The sequence below is a fragment of the Drosophila hydei genome, unplaced genomic scaffold (genome assembly GCF_003285905.1).
Source record: "Drosophila hydei strain 15085-1641.00,03,60 unplaced genomic scaffold, DhydRS2 tig00000232-arrow-arrow-pilon, whole genome shotgun sequence".
NCBI lineage: Eukaryota > Metazoa > Arthropoda > Insecta > Diptera > Drosophilidae > Drosophila > Drosophila hydei.
In genome coordinates, this window is record NW_022045690.1 from 495915 (window position 1) to 518268 (window position 22354).

The following is a 22354-nucleotide window of genomic DNA, read 5'->3' on the forward strand; positions in this document are numbered from 1 at the left end:
ATGAGCACAGCCTGAAACTGAAACCGGCGCTGGCGACACAACGAGTGTGAATGACTGAGTGACTGAGTGACTGACTGACTGAGTGACTGAATGAATGAATACATGAATGCATGTGGCCCAAGGCGTCTTTTGGCTTTTATGCAACTGCCTTTTTTGGGTGGCATAAAAAGCGCAGTTTGTTCTTTATACGGTTTGAATTCTAATTGCACAAATGAAGCCGCTGCTGCTGCTGCCACAGCCGCAGTCTTCAAAGTTGTCAGGCACCAGGCGGGAATTCAAGGTGCGGGCTTTGCCCAAAACACACTCCACCCACCTACGAACATATCCAAATACATGTATGTATGTCTGCATTCAAGCTGTTTGCCTCCTCACAAAGCGCTACAAATTACGAACGGATGCAGAATGTGGTAAAATTATGAGAAATGCTTGCTAAACTCAAACGATTTGCGATGCGAATGGCGTTGATGTGCAATTTCTTGTTGTCTTTGTGGCAGCCATGTCAATCTGTTGCAACACAGCAAACGCCTTGCAGCAGGCCATGCTGCAGGCAAGACAATTAGCTAATCTATATTTGGTTACGGAATAGCTGCAACAAATATCTAACTCGAGGCAGATTGTATAGCACATATATATGCAACATATACTCTACTTGGAGCATGGCCCTTCGGCCCTGAGCAGCTTATGATTACATAGTATTTACTAGTCGATCAACAACTTTTAATGTTTGACATTTGCCTTGTGTGTGTGCGTGTGGCTAAAAAGTTTCTAAGTGCAGACAAGTAGTCACATGCTGGCTCTGGCAGATGGTGACAATACGAGCTATACACGCCCTTATAACGATGCTGATAATTAAGATGATAATGATGCAGTGCATGCCCATTGTAGTCCCTTGCCGCTTCCAGACAGACAGACATATATGCCCAGTGAGACTGAATCCACACGCACACCCAGTTTGGAGTGTGAAATTCCCTTTAAAAGCTGGAAAACTATTTAAAGTAAGTTTGTTAGGGGAAAATGGCATTTTCGTATTAGGTTCAGGAGTTAGTGAAGCGCCCAAAGTATGTGAAAAATTAAAAGTTCCTTAGAAGTTATACAGCATTCGTATATATATATGTATATATACAGATTTATAGCAACAATTGTTACATATTCATATAAGAATGTCTCTATCCAGCGCTATAATTATGCCAATTAGCTCTGCTCAAAGGCAAATCTAAATATAAAAACCCGTTTGTTGTATCAAGCAAAGAGTCAACAATGGAATAGATGGAAACCCATTTGGGGTTCAATAAACCCGGCAGACGAGTCAACAAAACATTTGTATATGATTTAAATACTTGGCGAGGGGCGAGCACTTGTTGCTATTTATAAATGTGATAGGGTCGCAAAGGATCGGACCAAGTCAAGTCGCATTGTGATTTGGGTTGGTTACAGCTAGGGGATTCGGGCGATTAATGAGAGCCAGTGTGTGTGTGCGAGTCTGTGGGTCTGTGTGGGTCACTAACAGACATATGCATAAGCACATGCTGAAATCCATTTCCAGTTGAATGCTTAGCCCCATCATTAATCTATCTTCATGGTGGCTCAACAAGGCTTCAATATAATGCAGGAAGCATTCACAATGAATTCAATTTTTTATTTTTCCTTTTTTTTTTCGTTGTCAATATCCGTGTGGATTCGATTCCCCAGCGCCACATTGAACTTGCCCAGGGATAGAGAAAGCGAGCCGCATTGGAGAAGTCCATAAACGAATGGCCCATTGGCCCACAAATAAATAATAAATTGAGTAATAGCTTTAATTGACGTGTCCAAATCAAATGATGCCCAGCTGCTCTATACCCCTACCAAAGCTATGCAGCCAAACAGAGATTAGATTTAGATTCAGACATCGTCAGTGCTGCGTACGTGGGATTTTCTCGAGGCAGGCATGCCTGACTTGAACATACCCGACATGGTATATCTGCATGATATATTTGATATATGTACTTACGGTGCCAGGCATGACTGACTTCAATATACCCGGCTTGATATATCTGTATGATATGTTTAATAAGCTTGATTTATCTTTATGTTATACTTGATTTTAATACAAACTTTATCTTTTACTTTCACATTCAACTTGCTAAACATATTTGTGCTATACGATATATCGAATACCAAAGACCTTCTTAGCTACATGCGCTAATCGATCCCTTCTGCCTGCAAACTCTACCAAATATATTTAAACCCTTTATGAGAAAACTTGAATCAGTCAAGCGATCAGCGTCAGCTGACTTGACTGTTAAATATGTGCCTCAGTTTTGGGCCTTAATCTCAGTACATAAAACGTCTATGTAATGGCTACGGCTTTGGCTTAAGTTGGCGTTTCATAGACATCAAAGATAGCAGAGAGTGTTACACTCTTGAACATAGTAAGAACTCATAAATTTCTATTTATATTTCAATCTCAAGTATTTGAGTAGAATTTAGAAATGTTATTTAGAATGAATGTGATTATCTTTTAATCGGCTCCGAGTTGAGCTGGCGTGAACTTGAAATGAAATTGAGAGAAAACAAAAATAAAAACATTTTAGGTACATAATAAATAAATTTGTGCCTGACTTACGAATCTCTCTGGCTGTGTGGCTAGAGCTTTAAGCAGATGGCCAACAGACACGTCCTAGATAGCTGTAGAACTACGAGTGAATCATAAACATTTCTGCCGCTTATCAGAAGCGCACTCAATCTAATCTTGAGATTAATAATGTGGCTTTTTGTAAATTTCAATTGCTGGCAAATGGCTGGACGCCGCACACACCACAGAGCTGGCAATCAAGGTGTTTTTGGTTTTGGCCGCCCAAAAAGCAGCCACAAAATGTACATTTAATGAATGTAAAACCGGAGCCTCAGCTGCAATTGGCTATGGCCAAAGCCCTTTCGCAGCGAGTCTAAAAACCAGCTCGGACCGTGCCCGGCAGCAAAAGGCTTTTATAGTTAGAAATTTTATTGACTTGGATTAGTTTGCAATGCTCTAAGTGGCTGTGTGTGTGTTTGTGTGAGGGTGGGTGAGTGGGTGAGTGGGTGAGTGGTAAGTGGTTGGCTTCTGTGCAGAGACCTAATGAAGTGCGATGCCCGACCAGCCATGTACAAACACTTGTATCTCAAAGATGCGTCCGACTACATTGACTGTGGCCATGTTGGAGCAAATTGACCACATTTTGATAATTGCCAATTGGCAATTGTGTTTCGGTCTACTCAATAAATCTCTGCAAACACCTAACATATATAGATTATAGCCATTCGGTGTTTCGGCTGCAGCCCCTTTTGCCAGCACAAGAATTTTGTGCTTACAGAGCTTGCGGCATTTATAATTTATGCAAGACACCAAAAACGAAACTCGACCGTAAGTCTTGCAAATTGTTTTGAGATGCTCGGCATATCATAAAAAATGAAGCTCTCGCACATAAATGGACTGCGGCTGTTGAGGGCGGCCAGAAATCTGAATCAGTTTTGAAGAGTTCCGCAAGAGCGACGTGATTTGATGGGAATTATTTTCCGTGCCCAGACCCAGAGACCAAAAACCCAAAAACAGACGATGGCAACAGGCAGCTGGCAAAAGCCACAAAAAGTCGGCAACAGCCTCAGCCGCAGTCGGTGGTTACGGTGGTGGCAGTGGCACTGACGGCTCTGCTGCTGCTTGGTTATTCGCAGACGTCGGAGCCAACTTTGGCTGGAGCAAACAACAAGTTAAATCTCGAGACGTCATGTCACGTAGCTGCGCTACATGGACCATTCATACAAATTTTGTTTTATAAGCTACTTTTATGCATTATTTGTGTGTAACTTTGCCCATTCGTCTGCCTGTCCGTCCGTCCGTCTGTCCGTCTGTCTGTCTGTCCGTCCGTGTTCCGTGTCTTTGTATCTCTGCTGTTTGCGAATCTCTATCTGTATCTGTAGCTGCCTTTCTGCCTTTACGTGTATCTGTGAGTTAACTTTTTTACGCGTTCCTATACCCTGTACTTATTGAGTGCGCCTCCAGCAGAAGGTTACACTAGGCGAGGCAATATGTGACGCCAAAGTTTTTTCAATCATGCTTAATCGAGTGTTATATTAGCTATACTAGTTATGCCTCCCAGAGCTGCCTGGATATTGTTATACAGGGTATCTTTAAGTTTGGGCTTTCCCCCTTTTTTTGACTGAAGCTCTTTGGTGCGCACATTGACACGAGATACGTTGAGTATTTGGCTTTCTGACAGCATGATGTATGCGATTGCGTTGGCCACAAATACAAATTCAATAGGTGATGTGAAATTTCATGCGCATTCGTTGCACCAATCAGAATATGCAGGTGCAAACGGCGTGTTCTAATTATATATACCTTGTATTTGAGCAGGTAAATTGAGTGTGTCATAAAAATCAATTTGAGGCCTTAAGGTTTCTAACTTAACGTTCGACACTGCAAGTTTGTGCAGGACTTTGGCGTTTTTGAGACACTGTGCATAGCGTGCAGTCCTAGGCTGGGGCACGTAACGCGCTTAATGCAAACGCCGCTGATGCCGTTGACAAGAACAAGGACAACACCTACAAAGCCAATGTGGCTGCGGCTACTGGGCTAAACACGCAGGCAGCGCACAGCTAACCCGAGCAACAGCAGCAGCAGCAGCGAGCCCAAAAATAAACGCCGAATGCAGGTAATGACAAACTGCGCTCCAACAACAATCGACACAGTACCAAGAAACACTTCCTGTCACGCCGCCAACAGTGCGACATCAGCAACATCTGCCCTGTCGCCTGCTGCTCGCGTTTCGTGTCGTTTCTTACATCTTTTCTGCTGCTGGAGAGTGGGGCGCATTGTGATTTGTTGGTCGTTGTCTTTGTCATCGACATACGAAACAAATGACCTTGCCAGGCGCAGTTGTCAGCAATGGGCTGCTGCTGCTGCTGCTGCTGCTGTCGAGGCAACAAGTTTGGCAAACATTTTGCGCTTTGTATTTTAATTTGTGTTGGCTTTTTGGCTCTTTGGTCATTTGGCTTTGTTCAAATGCAAAGCGAAATCTTTTGCCAGAGTCAGCGATAAATTGCGTTTATAAATAAATCAGTTTTTTTTTAGCATGTCATTGCCTTGGCCAGGATGTCGACGCCAGTTACCACTTTCGACTCTCACCCACACCCAGTGTAGTGACTTGCTGACTCGCTGACTGACTAACTGAGTGACTGAATGACTGAGTGACTGAGTGACTGACTGACTGCATGCTGCCGGTGTTTGCTGTCACTGTCATTGTCATTGTCACTGTTGCTGTCACTGCCACTGTCACGACTGCTACTGACGCTGTCAACGAATTGGTGAACTGTGACTGTGACTGTGACTGTGACTGCGACTGCGACTGCGACTGCGACTCTGTCACACTAACAGTGAACTTGAAGCGTTATAAATTTTCTCCCACTGACAACGGCAACAATTGCACTGCCATTTTTTTAGAGCACACAACGACCCTGCCTGTCGCTGTCCAAGCTGTGACCTCAAGCGCATGAGTGTATGTGTGTGTGTGTGTGCGTGTGTGCAAATTAATTCATCGCCGATAAGACCCTGTTGATGTATCGTATCTAAATGAGGGGCGTGCAGGCCAAGTGCTGACCAACCTCATTAACTTTGGCCGAGTGACCAAGTGCAAATGCATCCTGCTGCTGATAGCTGGCTGTGTTGGCTAAATCGTTGCACATTAAATGCAATTAAGAAATGATTGAAATCATAAATTAGCCCTAATTGGCCATAGGAGGCGAAGATGAACCTGAGCCTAAAGCGTCTGCCGATGCTGCATCGCTGTCCTGCTGTGCCACAGCCGACGGCACGTACTCGAACAGGTTGCACAAATTGTAGGGTGTACTGTAGGGTGTATTTTTAGCTACCGTCCCGGCAACAGTGGAACTCATTATCAATTTATTCACCCATTCAAAGCGAATGGTGCCGATTGTTGTTTTATTTTTAATAAATTCCATAAATTACTTTATCAAAGGCAAAGCTAGAAATTGTTGTGTCAGAAAATTACATTAATTAAATAAATTATATCATTAAATTTAATATAATTACTTAATTTTATATAAATATATATTTTAATATTAAATTCAGTTTAAATAATTTATAATGGAAAAGTTAAAAAATTATCATATAATAATAAAAAATATTATTAAATAAAAAGAAATCATTTAATAACTAATAAATAATTTTCTTAAAAAAATATATTTAATTTCTTTTTTATATCTTCTTTGAATACAAAAAATATATATATAAAATATTTTTTTTTAGTTTATTTTTTTTTTAAATTCATATTTACAACTAAGAAAAATATTTTCTTAAGTAAATAAATATTTCAACAGCTCTGAAAGCAGATTTCCATTTGATTAGCTAAAATGATCTGTAGAAAGCTCACATCCTGCATAGAGTTCGTTGCCTAAGCTTGACAGATCTTAATCTATATAAATGAAAGATCTTGCACTGACATTATTTGGCTTAAGCATCCAGTGTGCGTAGTTGGATGAATTTCGACGGCGATTTGTCAGCGGCGCGAATGGATTGCAAAGCAAACATGGCAAGAGAGGGGCGCAGCCTAATTGCCCAGTTAGCAACCTGCTGATGCTCCGCCGCACCGCCCCCAGCTCCGCCCATGACAGCAACATGGGCAGCAGCAACACTCACACACAAACACACACGTGTGCAAGTAGATGAAATTAAGATTTTTTTCTTACGTATTTTTTTGATTAAGCGTTGAGAATTTTTGACGTTGCCGTCGCTGTCGCCGGCTCTGCTTTGATTCGACGCCAACGGCAACGGCAACGGCAACGGCAACAGCAGCTGACGCTATCATCCCAATTGGGCCGCAGTCGCGTCCCTGCTGGTAAATTGTTGCCGCGCTCGCCGACGCAGGCAGCAGACATCGCAGACGTCGCAGCCGCAGAAGTTGGCATCGTCGCAGCGGCTATAAAAAGGCAATGTTACGCAGTTTCCGAATTAAACAGTTAACACAACAACGCGACAGCAGACCACGTACACCAACAACACAGCCACCAACCGCCAACCACCAACCACCAGCCAACTCACACCTTCTCCTCTCCCACACACTCACGCGCAATGGCCCAGGACTCTAGATACCAAATGTTTCTGCTCGCGCTGCTTGTCATGCTCGTGGATCGGAGCAGAGCCGCGCCAGCTCTGGGTGCATACCACGAGCCGGAGACTAGAGGCGCCCGTCTTCTCGACCACTTCAATCATCGCTATCCGGACGGCAGCTACGAGTTCCGCTTCGAGCTGGACGATGGCACGGCACGCTACGAGCGCGGCTACTTCGCCGTCATCAACGAGGTGAAGACGCTGATGGTCGTCGGCTACTACTCCTATCGCATGCCCGATGGCCGCTACATCACCGTCTTCTACAATGCGGATCAGTTTGGCTACAGGCAGAATCAATGTAAGTAGTCAAGTCAAGCAATGCAAAGATGGATATCCCAGAATGTTGCCCTTGCCAGCTGAGCGAACAGTAGATGTTTTGTGATCAACTTCAAGTGGTTTCTTAGTCTGCAAATGCAACACAATTTATATTCAGTTGAGTTGGCTATATCTTAAACTTAGCGTAGATCGGATGACTTTTTGTTATGGGTCTTGGTTAGATTGTCATCCTCAAGTACTAAATTGAAGGCTCGAAGAACGTTAGTCTTACACTACTTGGACTTAATACAAATATTAACATATTCTCTATTGCCTAAGGCAATACCAAATTCTTGATAAGTAAATTTCAACAAATTTTGTTGACTAGTGTTAAAGAGACATTAATGTTTTTTTATATATTTTTATAACTTATAAAAACTTAGCTAGTTTTGTAATCTGATTTCATAGCAAGTTTGTCACACAGACGAATTATGACTAGGTTTGCTTGAGAGCATAGAGCACTTGAGTCATAGCTCTTAAGATAGAGTTGACGCCAATCGATCTATACAAAAAAAAAACCTATAAAAATATAGCTAGAAAGGTTTCACAACTTTATACAAGCAACAATATTTTTATGGTCAAACATTGAATTTCTGCTGCTTATTGCTTTTGGGAACTCACATGTTAGCCTTCTAGTCAGAGCTTAAAGCCAGAATACAATTTGATTTGTTTAACAGCAAAGACATTAAAAATAAAAAGTATTTGCGTCAAAGCTAAAGGCTTGTCTTTTCTCTCTCTCATGCTCTGTCGCTTATAATTTGCCGCCAAAACAGCCATCACACCTGAGGTCTATCCCAATTTGCCGCGTTCCATTGAGGTGCCCATGCTGAAGGAGTCAAACGAGGTGCGACAGCAGACGACAGCGCAGCCGCCATTCCGACAGCCCAGCTCCACCTCAAGCACCTCCAGCACCTACAGCAACAGCGGCAACTACGTCAGCTCCTTGCCCAAAGCGACGTCGTTGCCAACTCGCCGGGGCCGCTTCTGAGATTGCTGGTTGGCGTAATTACAGGCTCTCAGTTTTTGTGACTACTTATATTGTATTATTATGCTTTAAAAGGTGATTTTCAATTTTTATTTTTTATTTATTTTTTTTTTCATATTTTTATGTACAATTTTTTGCAAAGGAATTAAAAAATAATAAAAATTTATTAAGGCAAAAGCGAAAATTATGAATTTATTATTGACGACGTTGTTGCTGCTGTAATCTCCTTTTTTTAGTTCTTTTTTGGCTTTTTTATAGCCACTGGGTCCAGGAGGCAGGGCGGGTCCGAGTCGCGATTATTCGCGATATTTCGAAAGCCGCCGACAATTTGGCAATAAATTCACCGCAAAGCGGCTCTGGCAATAAAACATACGCGTACAAGTGCAAAAAATCTGACTGCTGTGTGTGAGTGGCAATATCGATGGCGTGTATATATAAATACTCATATATATGTCTATATATATATATACGTATATGCATGTGCAACGCAAATTGCTAGTAAATTCAAGCGGCACCAAATACAGTTTCAGTTTCAGTTGCTGTTGCTGTTGCTGTTTGCCCGGCCAGGCTGAAGGTCCGTCATAAATCTACAAGTGCAGACGGTCGCCAATTGGTTAGCCTCGACCCTGCCACAACGATGTGGCAGTGTGGCAAGCAGCTATGTTGCCGCTGCTGCTCTTTCCTTATCCCAAAAAGATCTCGGCTCAGTCGATGTAAAATCGTAAAGTAAAATTATGAGCACTTTAATGCAAAGAGATTCATATTGCGATTGCCTGTTTAATTGCAATCAGAAATTTGCACTCAGATAAACGAGCAGTTGAGCACTCGTTAAATCCGACTATCAAATCGGATTACAAACTCTTTAATTGATGTCTCTGTGTGCGAACATTTACACGAAAACGTGATATCGCACCGATATGAATCAAAGTCAACGAATGAGGCTCCCGCCTTAAATTATTCACTGAATTCACTTAAGGTGCTTGCTTTGTTTTCGTTAGGGAAGCATTTCCTATAGCAGATGACTAATGTTATATTTAATGCTAATGCTTGGCAATTATAGCAGTGGAAATATCTCTGAAATGTGGCTCTGCGCCGAATAGGCGATTAGAGTAATCTGATTGGATTGAGTGATGCAAAATCTTTGAAGATTTGTGCCAATAGGAAGATAATTCACTTAAAGATTTAATTAAATAATCATTAAATATTAAACATTTAACAGTATTCGCACTGCTTTAAAGTAAGATATTTTTCTGTGTGAAATATTTTGCCACGAAATTAGATTAAATTCTATGGACCCTGCAGAAAACCCTCTACACAAAAATCTCTTCCCCAACTAGTCTCTTGCTTACCCTTCCATAAAGAAATATCTACTATAAATACCTTCAAAAAATAAATTGACCTCTTCATATAGTTTCTTAAGAGAAAACAATTTTGCAAAAAAATGTCCTCTATAAGGAGATACCCTCATCAAATGCTCTGTTTAAAAACCTTACCTTCAATATATATAGATTTTATCTCTTCTATAATGAAGTACCCCCTCTCCGCAGAGCTACACTCTACAAATATCCTCTATAAAGAGGTATCTTCTTTATAGAAATACCCTCTAGAAATAATATCTATAAGGAAATATCCTCTTCAAATGCCCACACGAACAGTGCCCTCTGGAAGAGACTTTTCCATAGACTATGGCATTTTATTTGCACTTCATAAATCTTTAAGCTGCTCTCAAACTGTGAATAAATTCATTCACGAAGTCAACAGACGTCTGGCTACATATTTATCTTAGGGATAAAATGTAATTCAGAATTAAATGTTGCATGCACTTCACAAGGGCAATTAAAATTACAGCTCCGAGTGAATGGGACTTCATTTAAATTAAGATTTAAGTGAGTAAATTGTGGAAATTTAGTTGCTCGTATGCTCCATTAAAAATCGCTTTGTCAGTGGGTAAAGCATGTTGAGGCTCGTAAAGGGCTGCATGTAAATGCCACAATAAAATTAAGAAATGAAATGGTCCAGGGCAGATGCTCCTCTCGCTTGGCATCTCTAACTTCGCTGAAGTGGAAGTAGAGAGGGGATAGCAGGGGGGCTTCGGTCTGTTTGACTGCGTTGCAGTTTGTTTTCGCGTACGATATCAAGCCAAAAACTTTTCGCACACAAAATGAACAAAAATTGTCGCCGTCTGCAGCGAAAGACAAAACTGTGAAAATAACCTAAAATAAGAGTGGGAAAAGTAATCATAAAACAACGGCATAAAATGTAGCTAATCAAAAAAATTAAATTCAAAAAGTAGCAAAAGCACAACCAGACAAAAACGCAGAAGAAAAAGTAAACTTCGTGAAGCTGCCGCCATAAAAGCAACACTTGATGCAGGAAACTGGTTGGGCATCGGAAGGAGACGGAATATTGGTTTGCCGGATAGTCAAAGCCAAGACTTTGCCCAATACCATCCTGCAGTTCTAATGAAAAACTAATCAAAGTTGGCCCAAATGATCGGCACTCAGATACTCCAGCTCTAGTTGTGGATGCAGCAGTTGGCAGTTGCAGCAGTATAATCTGGTATGCTCGCTGCCGTGGCCACGTGCCAGGGTATTTAAAGAAAAGCCATGCTCTAAGAGCAACTTGGTAAAGTGCTAAAAGCGTCTTTTGAGCTTAGCACCAGCCGAGGCACGCTGGACAGCCGGATGGCTACATGGAGTAGTTAAAATTATCAATGAAAGTTTACAATCACGGCACGGGGCACAAAAAGAATTGAAACTCCGAGTGCGGACCAAAAGCTGAATGCCATGGCAAGTAAGTGGCAACTGGCAAGTGGCAAGTGGCACCGGCAGAGCCAGCAACTGCTCAAATGATTCAGCGCCAATGAGCTGAGCAAAGTTAACAAAGTTGCAAAGATGCAGTTGCTGTAGTTGTAGTTTGTTAACTTTGCCCCCCATTAAAGCCAGAGCCAAGCCGAGGCTAAACACACACACGCACACCACTCAAGAGTTCGGGCGGCGAATGACAAGAACTAACGAGCAGCTGAGCAAAAGGACGAACTTGAACTTTGGGCATACAATTAAGAACTTAGGCCCGGCCTTTAGTAAATATTGCCGATCCCATGCCATGGCCCTGGCCACTATTCTCATTAAATGTCCATCAACAGACGTCGAGCAGGTGTAAAAGGCACACGGTTAAAAATAGCCAAAAAAATTAAGTAAATAAATGTAAAAGAAACCACCAAAACTTGAACATTTTAAATTTTGCTTTTCGTTTGTATAATCAAAACGCAATAAATATTGCAAATGCGACAAAGTAGCCAAAAGTTGAACATGGACAGCATGAGCCCCCCTCCCCCGACTCTGAGGCGGCCAAAGCCCATGAAAGTGAAACAGGACCCAAAACCAAATCCACGAAAAACAAAAAAAGCAACGCCAGGAAATGGCTACAAAATGTTTGCATGCTGAGGTAACGCGACAGCTAAAAAGTGAGAAAAAAATCTAGAAACCAGTGCCAAAGGATAAAGAATAAACAAGGCGCACAAAAATGCGAGGCGCGTGGCACTGGGCGCTGTCGACTGGTGGGTGTGAACACACACACACTTACACACATACACCTACACATATACGTCTACATACATATACATATATATATATATATAGAAAAAAATTAAATATAAAATGCAAAAATGGCTTTTAAGCAGCGAAAGCCGCGTTTACTGCTGTCTGCCCCTTGCTCCATTTTTTTTTTGGCCACTGGAGAGGGTTGTCTCTGGCCTCCTGTGTTTGGGGGCGTGCCCCCGCAAACGCGGCAGAATGTGCTAAAAGGACATCGCTGTTGCCACTGTGACGGCATGCCTGAACCACTTTGTGTGAGTGTGTGTTTGAGTGTACTGCTGTGTGGGTGTGCGCTGGCCTGTGTTTGTGTATACACTTCATCAGCGACCGCAGCAAAAGGCAACGGCTATAAAATAAAATACCAAACGCAAAAGTATGAAAGCAAACTGAGCAGTAGCCATCAAAAAATTGCAGGGCTACCTGCATAAAGGAGACTTTTTCCAGATCAAGCAATATGCATTATAATGGAAATTTAATTATTAAAAACTAAGTGAATAAAAATAAAAAATAAAGCAAAAAATCGGATCCGTTCGAAATATGTTATATTAATATAAGATTAAAAATATATAATAAAAAAATATATACAAGATAAAAATATTTTTAAATAATTTGCACATTTCAGAAATAAATAAATCAATAATTAAGAAAAGATTTTCCATTAAGAATAAAAAGCATAAAAAATAAGAAAAAATGTAAATCAAGTAAAACTAAAAAAATAAATTAAAATTGAAAAAAAAAAAATAAAAACTAAACTTAAGAAAATAAAATAATAATAAATATATACAAAATTATAAATTTTTATAATAATAATATAAATAATAACAAATAATAATTACCACAATAATTAATAAAAGAAAAATTTAAAAAAGTGCAAATAAAAAAATAAGATAGAAATAAAGCAAAAAATATATAATATTAAAATTATATATGAAAATATATTTACAACTAACATTTACATATACTCAAATCAAACTTAGTTCAAGTTCTTCTAAATGGTTGCTTCAAGACCTTTAAGTTGACAATGCAAAGCTGAAAAATAATAAAAAAAATAGCTATTTCTGCACCAATCAGAAGCAGACCATGTCAAGTAGCATCTGATCGGAAGCAATTGCAATCAGAGCAGTCGCTTGCGGCTCACAGTCAGCTAACAATTTGTAGGTTGACTGTGCGTCAGCCCTGGAAAAATCAGTGTGCAGTCCACGCGAAAGCAAGGCGCGAGTAACACGTGCCTCTACAATGAGAGTTGCCCTGCCGCGAGTTCCGCCAAGCCGCAGCCGCATAGGAAACGAGCCGGGCTGAGCCGCAAGCTGCGCTGGCGTTGCGTTTGCCCCATTGCCCCGCTGCCTCGCTGCCCTTTGCCCCAGCAACTGACAACTTGTAATGAAATTTGCAATCCAAAGTTGCCCTAAGTCGCAGCTAAGCTGCGCTTCCCAAATGCGGCTCGTTGCCGCAGAAACCAACGCACGCCCCAACCCCCCCTGCATGCCAGCCTGGTGAGCTGCTTGACAGTTGGCAGTCCAAAGCTGAAAGCATCGGAGCTGGCGACATCTACTCCAAAAACTAAAGAGGCCAACTGGGCTAACTCCGGCTAACTAACAGAGTAACTCACTTTGTTTACGGAAGCGGAAATTAATTATTTTACGTGAGCTACGCAAATTATGCAATGCATTTCCAACATTTCTGCATATAGAGTGAGAGAGGGAGCGAATGAGTGAGTGAGTGAGAGAAAGTCAAAGAGAGAGAGAGAGCTAGTATGCCCTAACAATTTAGCTAATAAATTGATAATGAACCTAATGTTGACTATTCATTCATATAGAATCTCAGCCAGCTACAAGAGCTATAAAAAATCACACTTTAAATTTGTAATTGAATAGAAATGAGTCAATATAAATATTTTCACACCTCAGTGCTTCGGAGCTTGCTGGCAAAATATCTCTACATTTAACTAGAAGCACAGCGCGCCTTTATTATTCATAAAGCAATTTCTTGTTTCGTGCTCCCTCTTTAAATAATATATAAATACATACTTGATAAGTACGAGCTACAGCCTCACCTGCACAGCTTGATATCCAAATGTCCATGGCTTACAGAGGCTAATTGAATCGGTGTTGCTAGTGTTTGTTAACCATAAATAGATCTTTGGCAAAAATAGAAGAAAAGGAAAAATAATTTAGTTTATGCAGCCAAACAACTTTCAGCTTTAATTTGACTGCTCACCTTCATGACTACAGGTTGTCAAGGCGCCACTTGTGTGGGTTTTATTTGTGGCGGGTGGGTTTTATTTGTTCACACTCGGACAGAAACTTAGCTCTGTCCAGTTTGTCATTCGTATTTGAATTTGCAGCACGGCACAGCAGGTGAATAATAAATCAAATTACATAAATCTTATGCTTTGCACGTTTTTATTAAACATTCCAGTTTCTGAACCTTCAGTCGTGGCTAGCTTATTGTCAGCTTGCTGAATTGTCCGACTCACTTTGACGCGTTTTTAGGCGAACAACATGTAGAGTTCTCGGACAAGGCTAATGGAAATGCTCAAGTGCACACGTGGCCGACTAGACGATACTCAATAGTCTGTCGCATGCACTAATCAGTGCTCTAAGACTTGCTTGCAACATATGTGTACTTCAATAGAATCTATAGCTCTTGGAAGCTGCGAGATAGACAATAAAACTGAAGTCTAATATGAATATTTGAGTCCAAACATACGGGCGAACAAAAAGACGAACGACTATGGCTAAATTGACTCTTCAATTAATGCTGATGAAATATTTATATATATAGTTTATTGGTTCGGCCACACCTCCCACTGCCTGTTTCATACATTCTAACAAAACCAGTATACCCTGTATACCCCTTTTTTCAGTGAGCTCTGCATTGATTTGATGTTGACCAAATGGACATTCATAACTTCACCGCCTGCTGACTTCAACTGAAATATGAAAATTTGATTGATATTTTTATTAATATTAGTTTTCTTTATTTGATTATTGCTTTTGCTTTCTTGCTCCACATTCAAGCAATATTTAACTTTAACAAAACTAACCCACAAGCTGAAGAGATTTATAATATATGCAAAGCTAGTCAAATATTCCAACTTAATATGGATATTTATAATCGATAACCTTAGCGCCTTGCATGCAACAAATTTATATATATCTATATATATATATATATATATAACATACATATGTATGCAATCTATCCGACATCGTCGTCTCGTATTTTCCGTTTGTGCTGCCTTTTTATGGCCCTGGTAATTATCGCTTTAATGAACTTTGCTATTTTGATGACGCCCAAGAAGGCGCACAATGGCGCACGAGACGAGGTGACGGCCGCCCGTTCGATCCGAATAGCCCGGTGTGTTGTCCTTGCGGATGCGAATCCTTTGGCCGACACCCCCTCCCCTCCTTCCCCCGCTGAGCTACTACGTGCGCCAACTATTACTTCGTCGTTGCTGCTGACGGTGCCTGGGTTTTTATTAAGGAATAAAATTAGTGAGCACGTGCCGAGCACACCAAGTGGCAGGTTGCACGTTGCAAGTCGCAACTCGAAAGCTGCAACCTGCACCACCACGACCAACACACAAAGTAATGTGATACGAATGTGCACAAAACTAGCGCAAGATAAACGCGCAAATTTTCAACAACACAAAACAAACAGAAAATACGACAGGTAAATAGCTCAAGAACACCTGAATTTGGTTGCCCGAAGGAGGAAGACACAAATAAGAAAGTTGTGGTCGCGCGCAACCGACTGCATGATGCCTGTTCAGGGCACCCAAAAAGCAGCTAAAATTAATCAATTACCAGATCTATCTGTCATATAGAGCAGCTCACCAACTGAGTGTTCTTTCAATATATATTTTTGTGGTTCCATTGTACAGATTCTAAAACATTGAAAGTGTTATATATTTTTACCTGCCTGTATCTATGACGAATATTAAATCTAATATACTCTTCTCAGTTCGTGAACGAGTATGACAACAACACAAATTACTTCGCCGTAAAAGTAAAGAAAGAAACCGTAAAGTCCTTCATCGTTAACTCAAACAAAGAATCCATTTACAAGGCCAAAGCTATTATGCACCATCGCCAACATAATCAGGTCGGCACTTTAAATAGTTGAGTAGCATCTGAAATATTAAATCTGATAGCAAAATAAATTTTAGCAAATGTTTCTATAAAGTTTTGAATCAAATTTATATTAAAAATAATTTGTTTTTTTTAAGACCTGGAATAACTGTAAAAATGTATTTTTACTAAAAAAAATGGTTTGTGTTTTTTGGATGTGATGATTGGTCTGTGTATAAATCACAAACTGGCTGACTGACTGAATGACGCTGACTGATGGATTGACTAACCAATTAACTGACTGCTTAACGAGTGATTGACTGATTGACTGGCTAACGGATTGACGGATTTTAACTGATTGACTGACTATGGCTGATTGATTGACTACTGATTGACTGATTGACTGAATGAATGACTGATTGACTGCTTGACTGACTGACTGACTGACTGACTGACTGAGTCTGATTTATTGACTGATTGACTGCTTATTGACTAATTGATTGATTGCCTGCCTGATTAACTGACTCTGACTGACTGATGGATTGACTTATTGACTGACTGATTCAGACTTATTGACGGATTGCCTGACTATGACTAATTGATTAACTGATTGACGCGTGATTGATTGATTAACGAATGATTGATTGACTGACTCATTAACTGGTAGAATGGCTGATTGACTGACTCACTGAATTTGTGCCTGACTGACAAACTGTTTGGTTGACTGACTGTCATAGAAATACTTCTTTACTTTAAAGAGCTTGTGCAGGCAGACTGCCTCGCTGACTTATTGGCCATTTTACTTACTAATTGATAGCTGAATATATTCAGATAACATCCATATATGCATATGTATAGATGTATACATATTTATATATATATATATTTATATATCATTCAGTTTGGTTTTTCTGCACTGGCAATATCCAATAAACGATTCGCTCACCTTTTTATGGTCACAATTTGTGTGGTTTTTTGAGTTGACAGCTTTGACTATGCTGCAAAGTGAATAAGTGTAAGGTCGGAGTCAAGCCTGATTATTTAACCTGCCCCGAATGGCAGTCATTCGAAATGGTTTCCAAATGAAATTTGCCGGCATATTGACAAAAAATTAAAACAAAAGCAAAAACACAAAAGTGCCAACAGCATTTTGTTCGCTTTATTCCGCTTTCGCACCACGGGTCGATTAATCATAAAAACAGATTTTAACAACGCCCCAGCAGCAGCAGCGCGACATGCATGAGTACATATGTGTATGGGTGCATGTGCAGATGTACTTGTTGTCTCTGTTCACCTCTGCACGGCTCTGTTCAATTTGGTTCGATTCGCATGGGCCACGGTACATAAAATATGCAAAATATCTTGTAATGTGTTTATCACTGCGTATATGTATTTAGCATACTCAAACAAACGCCCAGTGCACAGAGCACACACAGCACACAGCGCACAGCACACACAGGAACAGTTGGCCACCGCGAAACATTGGCTCGTAATGTTCAATGTGGCTTACACATATATATATATATATATATGTATATATATGTGCATATATGTATGTATCTGCGCCTGTGTGAAGAGCACTGTCAAAATCGAGCCGACTGCAACCGGTGTCTGTGTGGGGCTGCCGTGCTGTAATGAAATTCATTGCCCCAGCTTTATGTCGATTTTATAAAAATTTGCCTGATGCTTTGCGGATTTCATTACATGCACCAACCAATACGACACGCCCACACACCGCCGCCCACCCTTTTTGACTTAACCAGGCTGGCAAACAAACGGCCATCGGCAAAGTTCGTTCCAAAATGGGCCAATGGCTGCTAAAGCTCTTAGTGGATTTACGTTAAAAATTTATAGAGAGACCCCCCCCCACACACACACACACAGACACATGTAAATTACACTTTTGCCACCATTACTTATGCTTTTATCTGTATATAATATACACGCATATATATAATTGAGCACATTTATCAACTATTTTTATTAACTGATTGTTGCGGCATTTTGTGCATGGATTAATAAATAATAAATGTAAAATACATACATAATATTAAGAGCTTGAGTAGTTTTTTTTTCTACTCAATGCATTTCGATTTTTAAGTGAATAAAATTCAATAAAATATAGAGTTTCGCATAGAAGTTAAGTTTTTCCCCTTCAACTTTAAGCTCAACGCTTGACAGGCAAATTGAAGCCATCTTAGTATGCCATTGGCTTTTGAATAGCAGAGAATATACAAGGTGAGCAAAGAGGAGCAACAGGTTATCACGTTTCTATTAAATGTTTTCTAGAAGCTACATCCATAGCTTTATGCAGGTAGCAACTCAGACGTAAGCGTGGTCCAATCTAAGGTGAGACTTTAGCTTCTGATATTTCAAGCTTAATTCCTTAAGCTCGCTTGCATTGCATATTCAGAGTTAATTTTAATTATTTCTCTAAGAAAATAAGTTTCTCTTTAAGAAATCTTTCTCAGCATGGGCATCTAGGAGCAAGATAGAGACATTACTTGACAAAAGATTAGATAATAGATTAGATACATAACATTTGAAGTTGGTGTCGTAAAAGTTAAGGGAAATGCGTATGCTTAGCTTTAACGACAAGTCGCATCAAAAAGCACTTTAACTGAGCCAATAGAAATATTATCTACACAATATCTGGCTAGCGAAATGCCTTAAATAATAATAATACCAGGACGAAACTTTCGATTGGTGCCAGCTGCCACAGGCTGACGAGCAAGCAAAACTTTTCAGCTCTGGCACAAACAACAAAAGACGAGAGGACCCCAAGATTTAGTCCCAGCATGGGAACGGTCGGGGCTGGGGAGGTCAGAAGCCATAAACTACAATCGAAGAAGACAACAGTGGAATCCCTAGGAAACAAAAAAGAAATAGAAAATAGAATAAATAAAATGGCAAAAAAAGAGAAAGAAAATATAAATAAATAAATATCTACAATACATTCATACATATGCAAAAATTGCGAAAGGATTGGCCAAAAGTGAAACACTTTGATATGCATCTAAATGGCATCATCAGCATTGACTAGGGCGCCAAATGCGGCGACAAGGAACATCAGGAAGACGATGAAGAGGAAGCACAACTACAACAACGACAACAACAAGGATCCACAACTAGGAAAGCAATCAAGAAGCGTGCGATTGAGAGACAAACAAAGGCGCAATCCGGAATCGTAGTCCGTAGTCTGTAGTTCGTAGTTCGTAGTCACAAACGGAGCTGGCAAACAGAAATAAAATAAAATAAAAACAAAAATGAAAATAAACAAAACAAAAACAAAAACAGCACAAAAAGTGCAAATCATTTTGCGGGCGTTACATTTTATTTGGCATCTCAGCCAGCATCCAGGCCAAAGTTGAAACCGGAAGACCAAAATGGTTGCCACGCGTCGCACAGTGGTTCACAGTGCTTGAACGGGGCATAAAATGAGCATATGTTTAAGAAAAATAAACCATAATATATATAGATATTTTAAAAGTTAAATGTTAAATGTTATAAACAGTTTTCAACAGCTTTTTTATATACAAAACTTATTTCAATCTCTTTAGCTGATATAATTTTCTTAGCTTTGATCATAGCTAATATTTGTATAAGCGAAAATAGCTTTGCAATTGTTTTAATTCTTTTCATGTCAAAAAAATATTATTATTAATATATAATATTATGTTACATTATTTTAAAAATAATTATAAGATTAGGGCAGAGTTTTTTTTAATATAAAATGAGTGAAAGATCGATGCCAAATTCATTCGCTTGTTTTTATTTAACTTAATATTATTTAAATAAAAAAATATAAATATTAAGCAAACATTGTAAAAATAGTAAAAAAAAATTGTTTAAATTTTACAAAAGAAAAAAAATATTATTAAAATATTTTAATAATTTAAAATACTTAAAAATTATTAGTTTCTTTTTTTTAAATTTTTTATAATAAAAAAGAGATTAACTTAGGTGAAAAAATTCCCTTAGTAGCTGCGTCCCACTGTGCGAAAACGTGATTTCTCCACACTCATATATTTGGCTTAGGCTCTGGTGATTTCGTGGCCTTCTGACGCACCGTCAATGGGGGCTGTGCTCAACTGTTGGGGCGAAGAAATGGCCAATGATAATCATTACGATGATGACGATAAAGGTAATGATAATTTATGTTGCAAACTAAAAACTCACTTTTGTAGACGTTGTAGCCACGCTCGTCGGCAATGTAGTAAATCGTCTGGATCCGCGGCTTCTGCCCAGCTACAGGCACCGAATGATAGCCCTCCTGCACATTGATCAGCCGCTCGCCAACAGTTTTCCGATACAGTTTCATGTAGTTGGCCATGCCGTTGCTGAGCACCAGTCTGTGGATGCGAATGAATGCGAAAATTGAGATTTGAGGTGGCCGATAGTCGAGGGACTGTGCTGCCTTACTTATACTCCTCGGTGCCGTTGGCGTGTTTGATGCGATAGTTTTCCAGCACATAAACTTGCTGCGGTGGGTCGGGTTTTGGGGTGGACTTTGGCGTGGTTGTGGATGTGGATGTAGTTGTGGATGCGGCCCCCGGTTGCAGCTCATCAAAGAAATAATCAAAATTTTGCTCATCAAATTCCATTTGCGGAAATACGACCAATTGATCCTCATATAAAGGCAACATTGTAGGTGTTCCATCTGCTGTTGTTGTTTTCATTGTGGTACTAGCTGCTGCTGCTGCTGGTGTTGTTGTTCCCATTGCTGTTGTTGCAGTTGTGGCAATGTCATCAACAGCCCCAACATCAGCTGGCCAAACAACCACTTGTAATTCATAAAGGGGCTGACTGCCAGACATTGAGGTCCGCGGGACATTCGCCGACTCCGGCTGGCCGTCCTGCGCCTGTTCGTGGTCGTCCTCGTGGTCGTTGCTCGCATCCGCTGGCTTATTAGTGCTGCTGGTTGCTGGCTGCAGCACGTTGCAGCCATTGTGGCGCTCTTGCTCTAACGATTCCATTGTAGCATCGAAAGTCAATTTGCAGTCAATGCGATGCGACTGCTGCAGCTGCTGGTCCTCGAGTGTCGTTTCACTGCTGCCGGTCAGCTCCGCTGCGCCTGCTGCCGCTGGCAGTGGCGTGGCCCGTGCACAAATCACGACCAGCACGAGGATTAGCGACAGCGGCACAGCGCCACATCGCCACATACTATATGTTGTCATTTCGGGCTGAAATTGCGTTGGGGACTGGCACAAGGAATTGGGCACAGTTCGATTCACGCTCTGTTGTTGCTCCTCGGCCCGAGCTGCTTCTTATATTTATACTCAGAGTTTCGATTCGTTGCCATTGACAACGGCAGTGACAGCGTCGGCGACGGCGACGGCGGCGTCAGCGTCGACTTAATCAACGGCCAAACACTCTTTACCGTTATGCGTTAAGAGCAGCAGCAGCAACCAACAATCAGTTAAATGAAAACACGATAAAGCTGGCCAAGCAAAAGGCGCCGCAACCAGCCATAAATGCAAAGCTGGCAAAGGGCAACAGGCGATGACGCAGATAAACGAAAAGCTCAAGATAAGAATGGGACAAGCAGCAGGAACTCTTGGGCTTTGACTCGAAACAGCAAATTGTGAGCCAGAATGAAGTCAATTCAAGAAAAAGCAATGGAAACTCTCTCTCTAAAGGGAAAAGGAACTAGAATAAAATGAGAAGAATTATAAGTGAAAATTTAATACTTAAAGAAAAGATAAATAAATAAAGACAGCCAATTTTCAACATATGTATATCGATTGCAAAAGTCTATATACATTTTTTTCATTAAGTACTTCGTCTCAATCTTACGACATTGTGTATCAACACTTTTCAACAACAAACTCATAAAAATATTCAAAAATAACATATTCAGCTCTGAGACATAAGAGTTTTACGGATACTCAAAAAAAAAAAAAACAAAGCAGTAAAAAAGATTCTTAGAAAACTTTTAAACAATACGCTTGAAATAAGAAGTTGAGTAACCTGAGCTCAAATAAACTAATACAAAAATTAATAAATTTTAAAGCATTTAAAAAAATCTTATAAAATATATATTAAAGGAAATTTAATAAAAATATAATGCTAATATATAATATATACTAAGATATATACAATAAAAATTATATAGAAGTTTCTAAAACTCAGGCTTATTTGTTAAGACACTTCAATGGGCTATAAGTCATTAATTATGCTACGTTAAGCATTTTGAAGTTTACACATAAAGAATATATATATATATATATATTTATGTATA

At 40.0% G+C, this 22354-nt stretch overlaps 2 protein-coding genes across 2 annotated transcripts; one reads left to right on the top strand and one right to left on the bottom strand.

The window, feature by feature from the left end:
• The first annotated feature begins 7105 nt into the window (after nucleotides 1-7105).
• On the top strand, nucleotides 7106-8447 carry LOC111597588 (larval cuticle protein 16/17). Its single transcript, XM_023312391.2, has 2 exons — nucleotides 7106-7442; nucleotides 8233-8447. Exons 1-2 carry the CDS (start codon nucleotides 7106-7108, stop codon nucleotides 8445-8447), a joined length of 552 nt encoding a protein of 183 aa, XP_023168159.2.
• An 11737-nt stretch (nucleotides 8448-20184) lies between these two features.
• LOC111597577 lies at nucleotides 20185-21089 on the bottom strand. Its single transcript, XM_023312379.2, has 3 exons — nucleotides 20536-21089; nucleotides 20293-20465; nucleotides 20185-20204 (listed from the first exon to the last, which is right to left on the bottom strand). The coding sequence occupies exons 1-3, from the start codon at nucleotides 21087-21089 to the stop codon at nucleotides 20185-20187; spliced, it is 747 nt and encodes a 248-aa protein (XP_023168147.2).
• Nucleotides 21090-22354: the final 1265 nt, after the last annotated feature.

What these genes read in the sequence shown, in the direction of transcription:
- LOC111597588 (XM_023312391.2), top strand. Translation starts at nt 7,106, where the DNA reads ATGGCCCAGGACTCTAGATACCAAATGTTTCTGCTCGCGCTGCTTGTC. An exon ending in TGGCTACAGGCAGAATCAAT is followed by an intron (nt 7,443 to 8,232) that starts GTAAGTAGTCAA and finishes CCGCCAAAACAG; the next exon opens with CCATCACACCTGAGGTCTAT.
- LOC111597577 (XM_023312379.2), bottom strand. Translation starts at nt 21,089, where the DNA reads ATGGAATCGTTAGAGCAAGAGCGCCACAATGGCTGCAACGTGCTGCAG. An exon ending in AACGGCACCGAGGAGTATAA is followed by an intron (nt 20,466 to 20,535) that starts GTAAGGCAGCAC and finishes TCGCATCCACAG; the next exon opens with ACTGGTGCTCAGCAACGGCA. An exon ending in TGGCTACAACGTCTACAAAA is followed by an intron (nt 20,205 to 20,292) that starts GTGAGTTTTTAG and finishes TCGCCCCAACAG; the next exon opens with TTGAGCACAGCCCCCATTGA.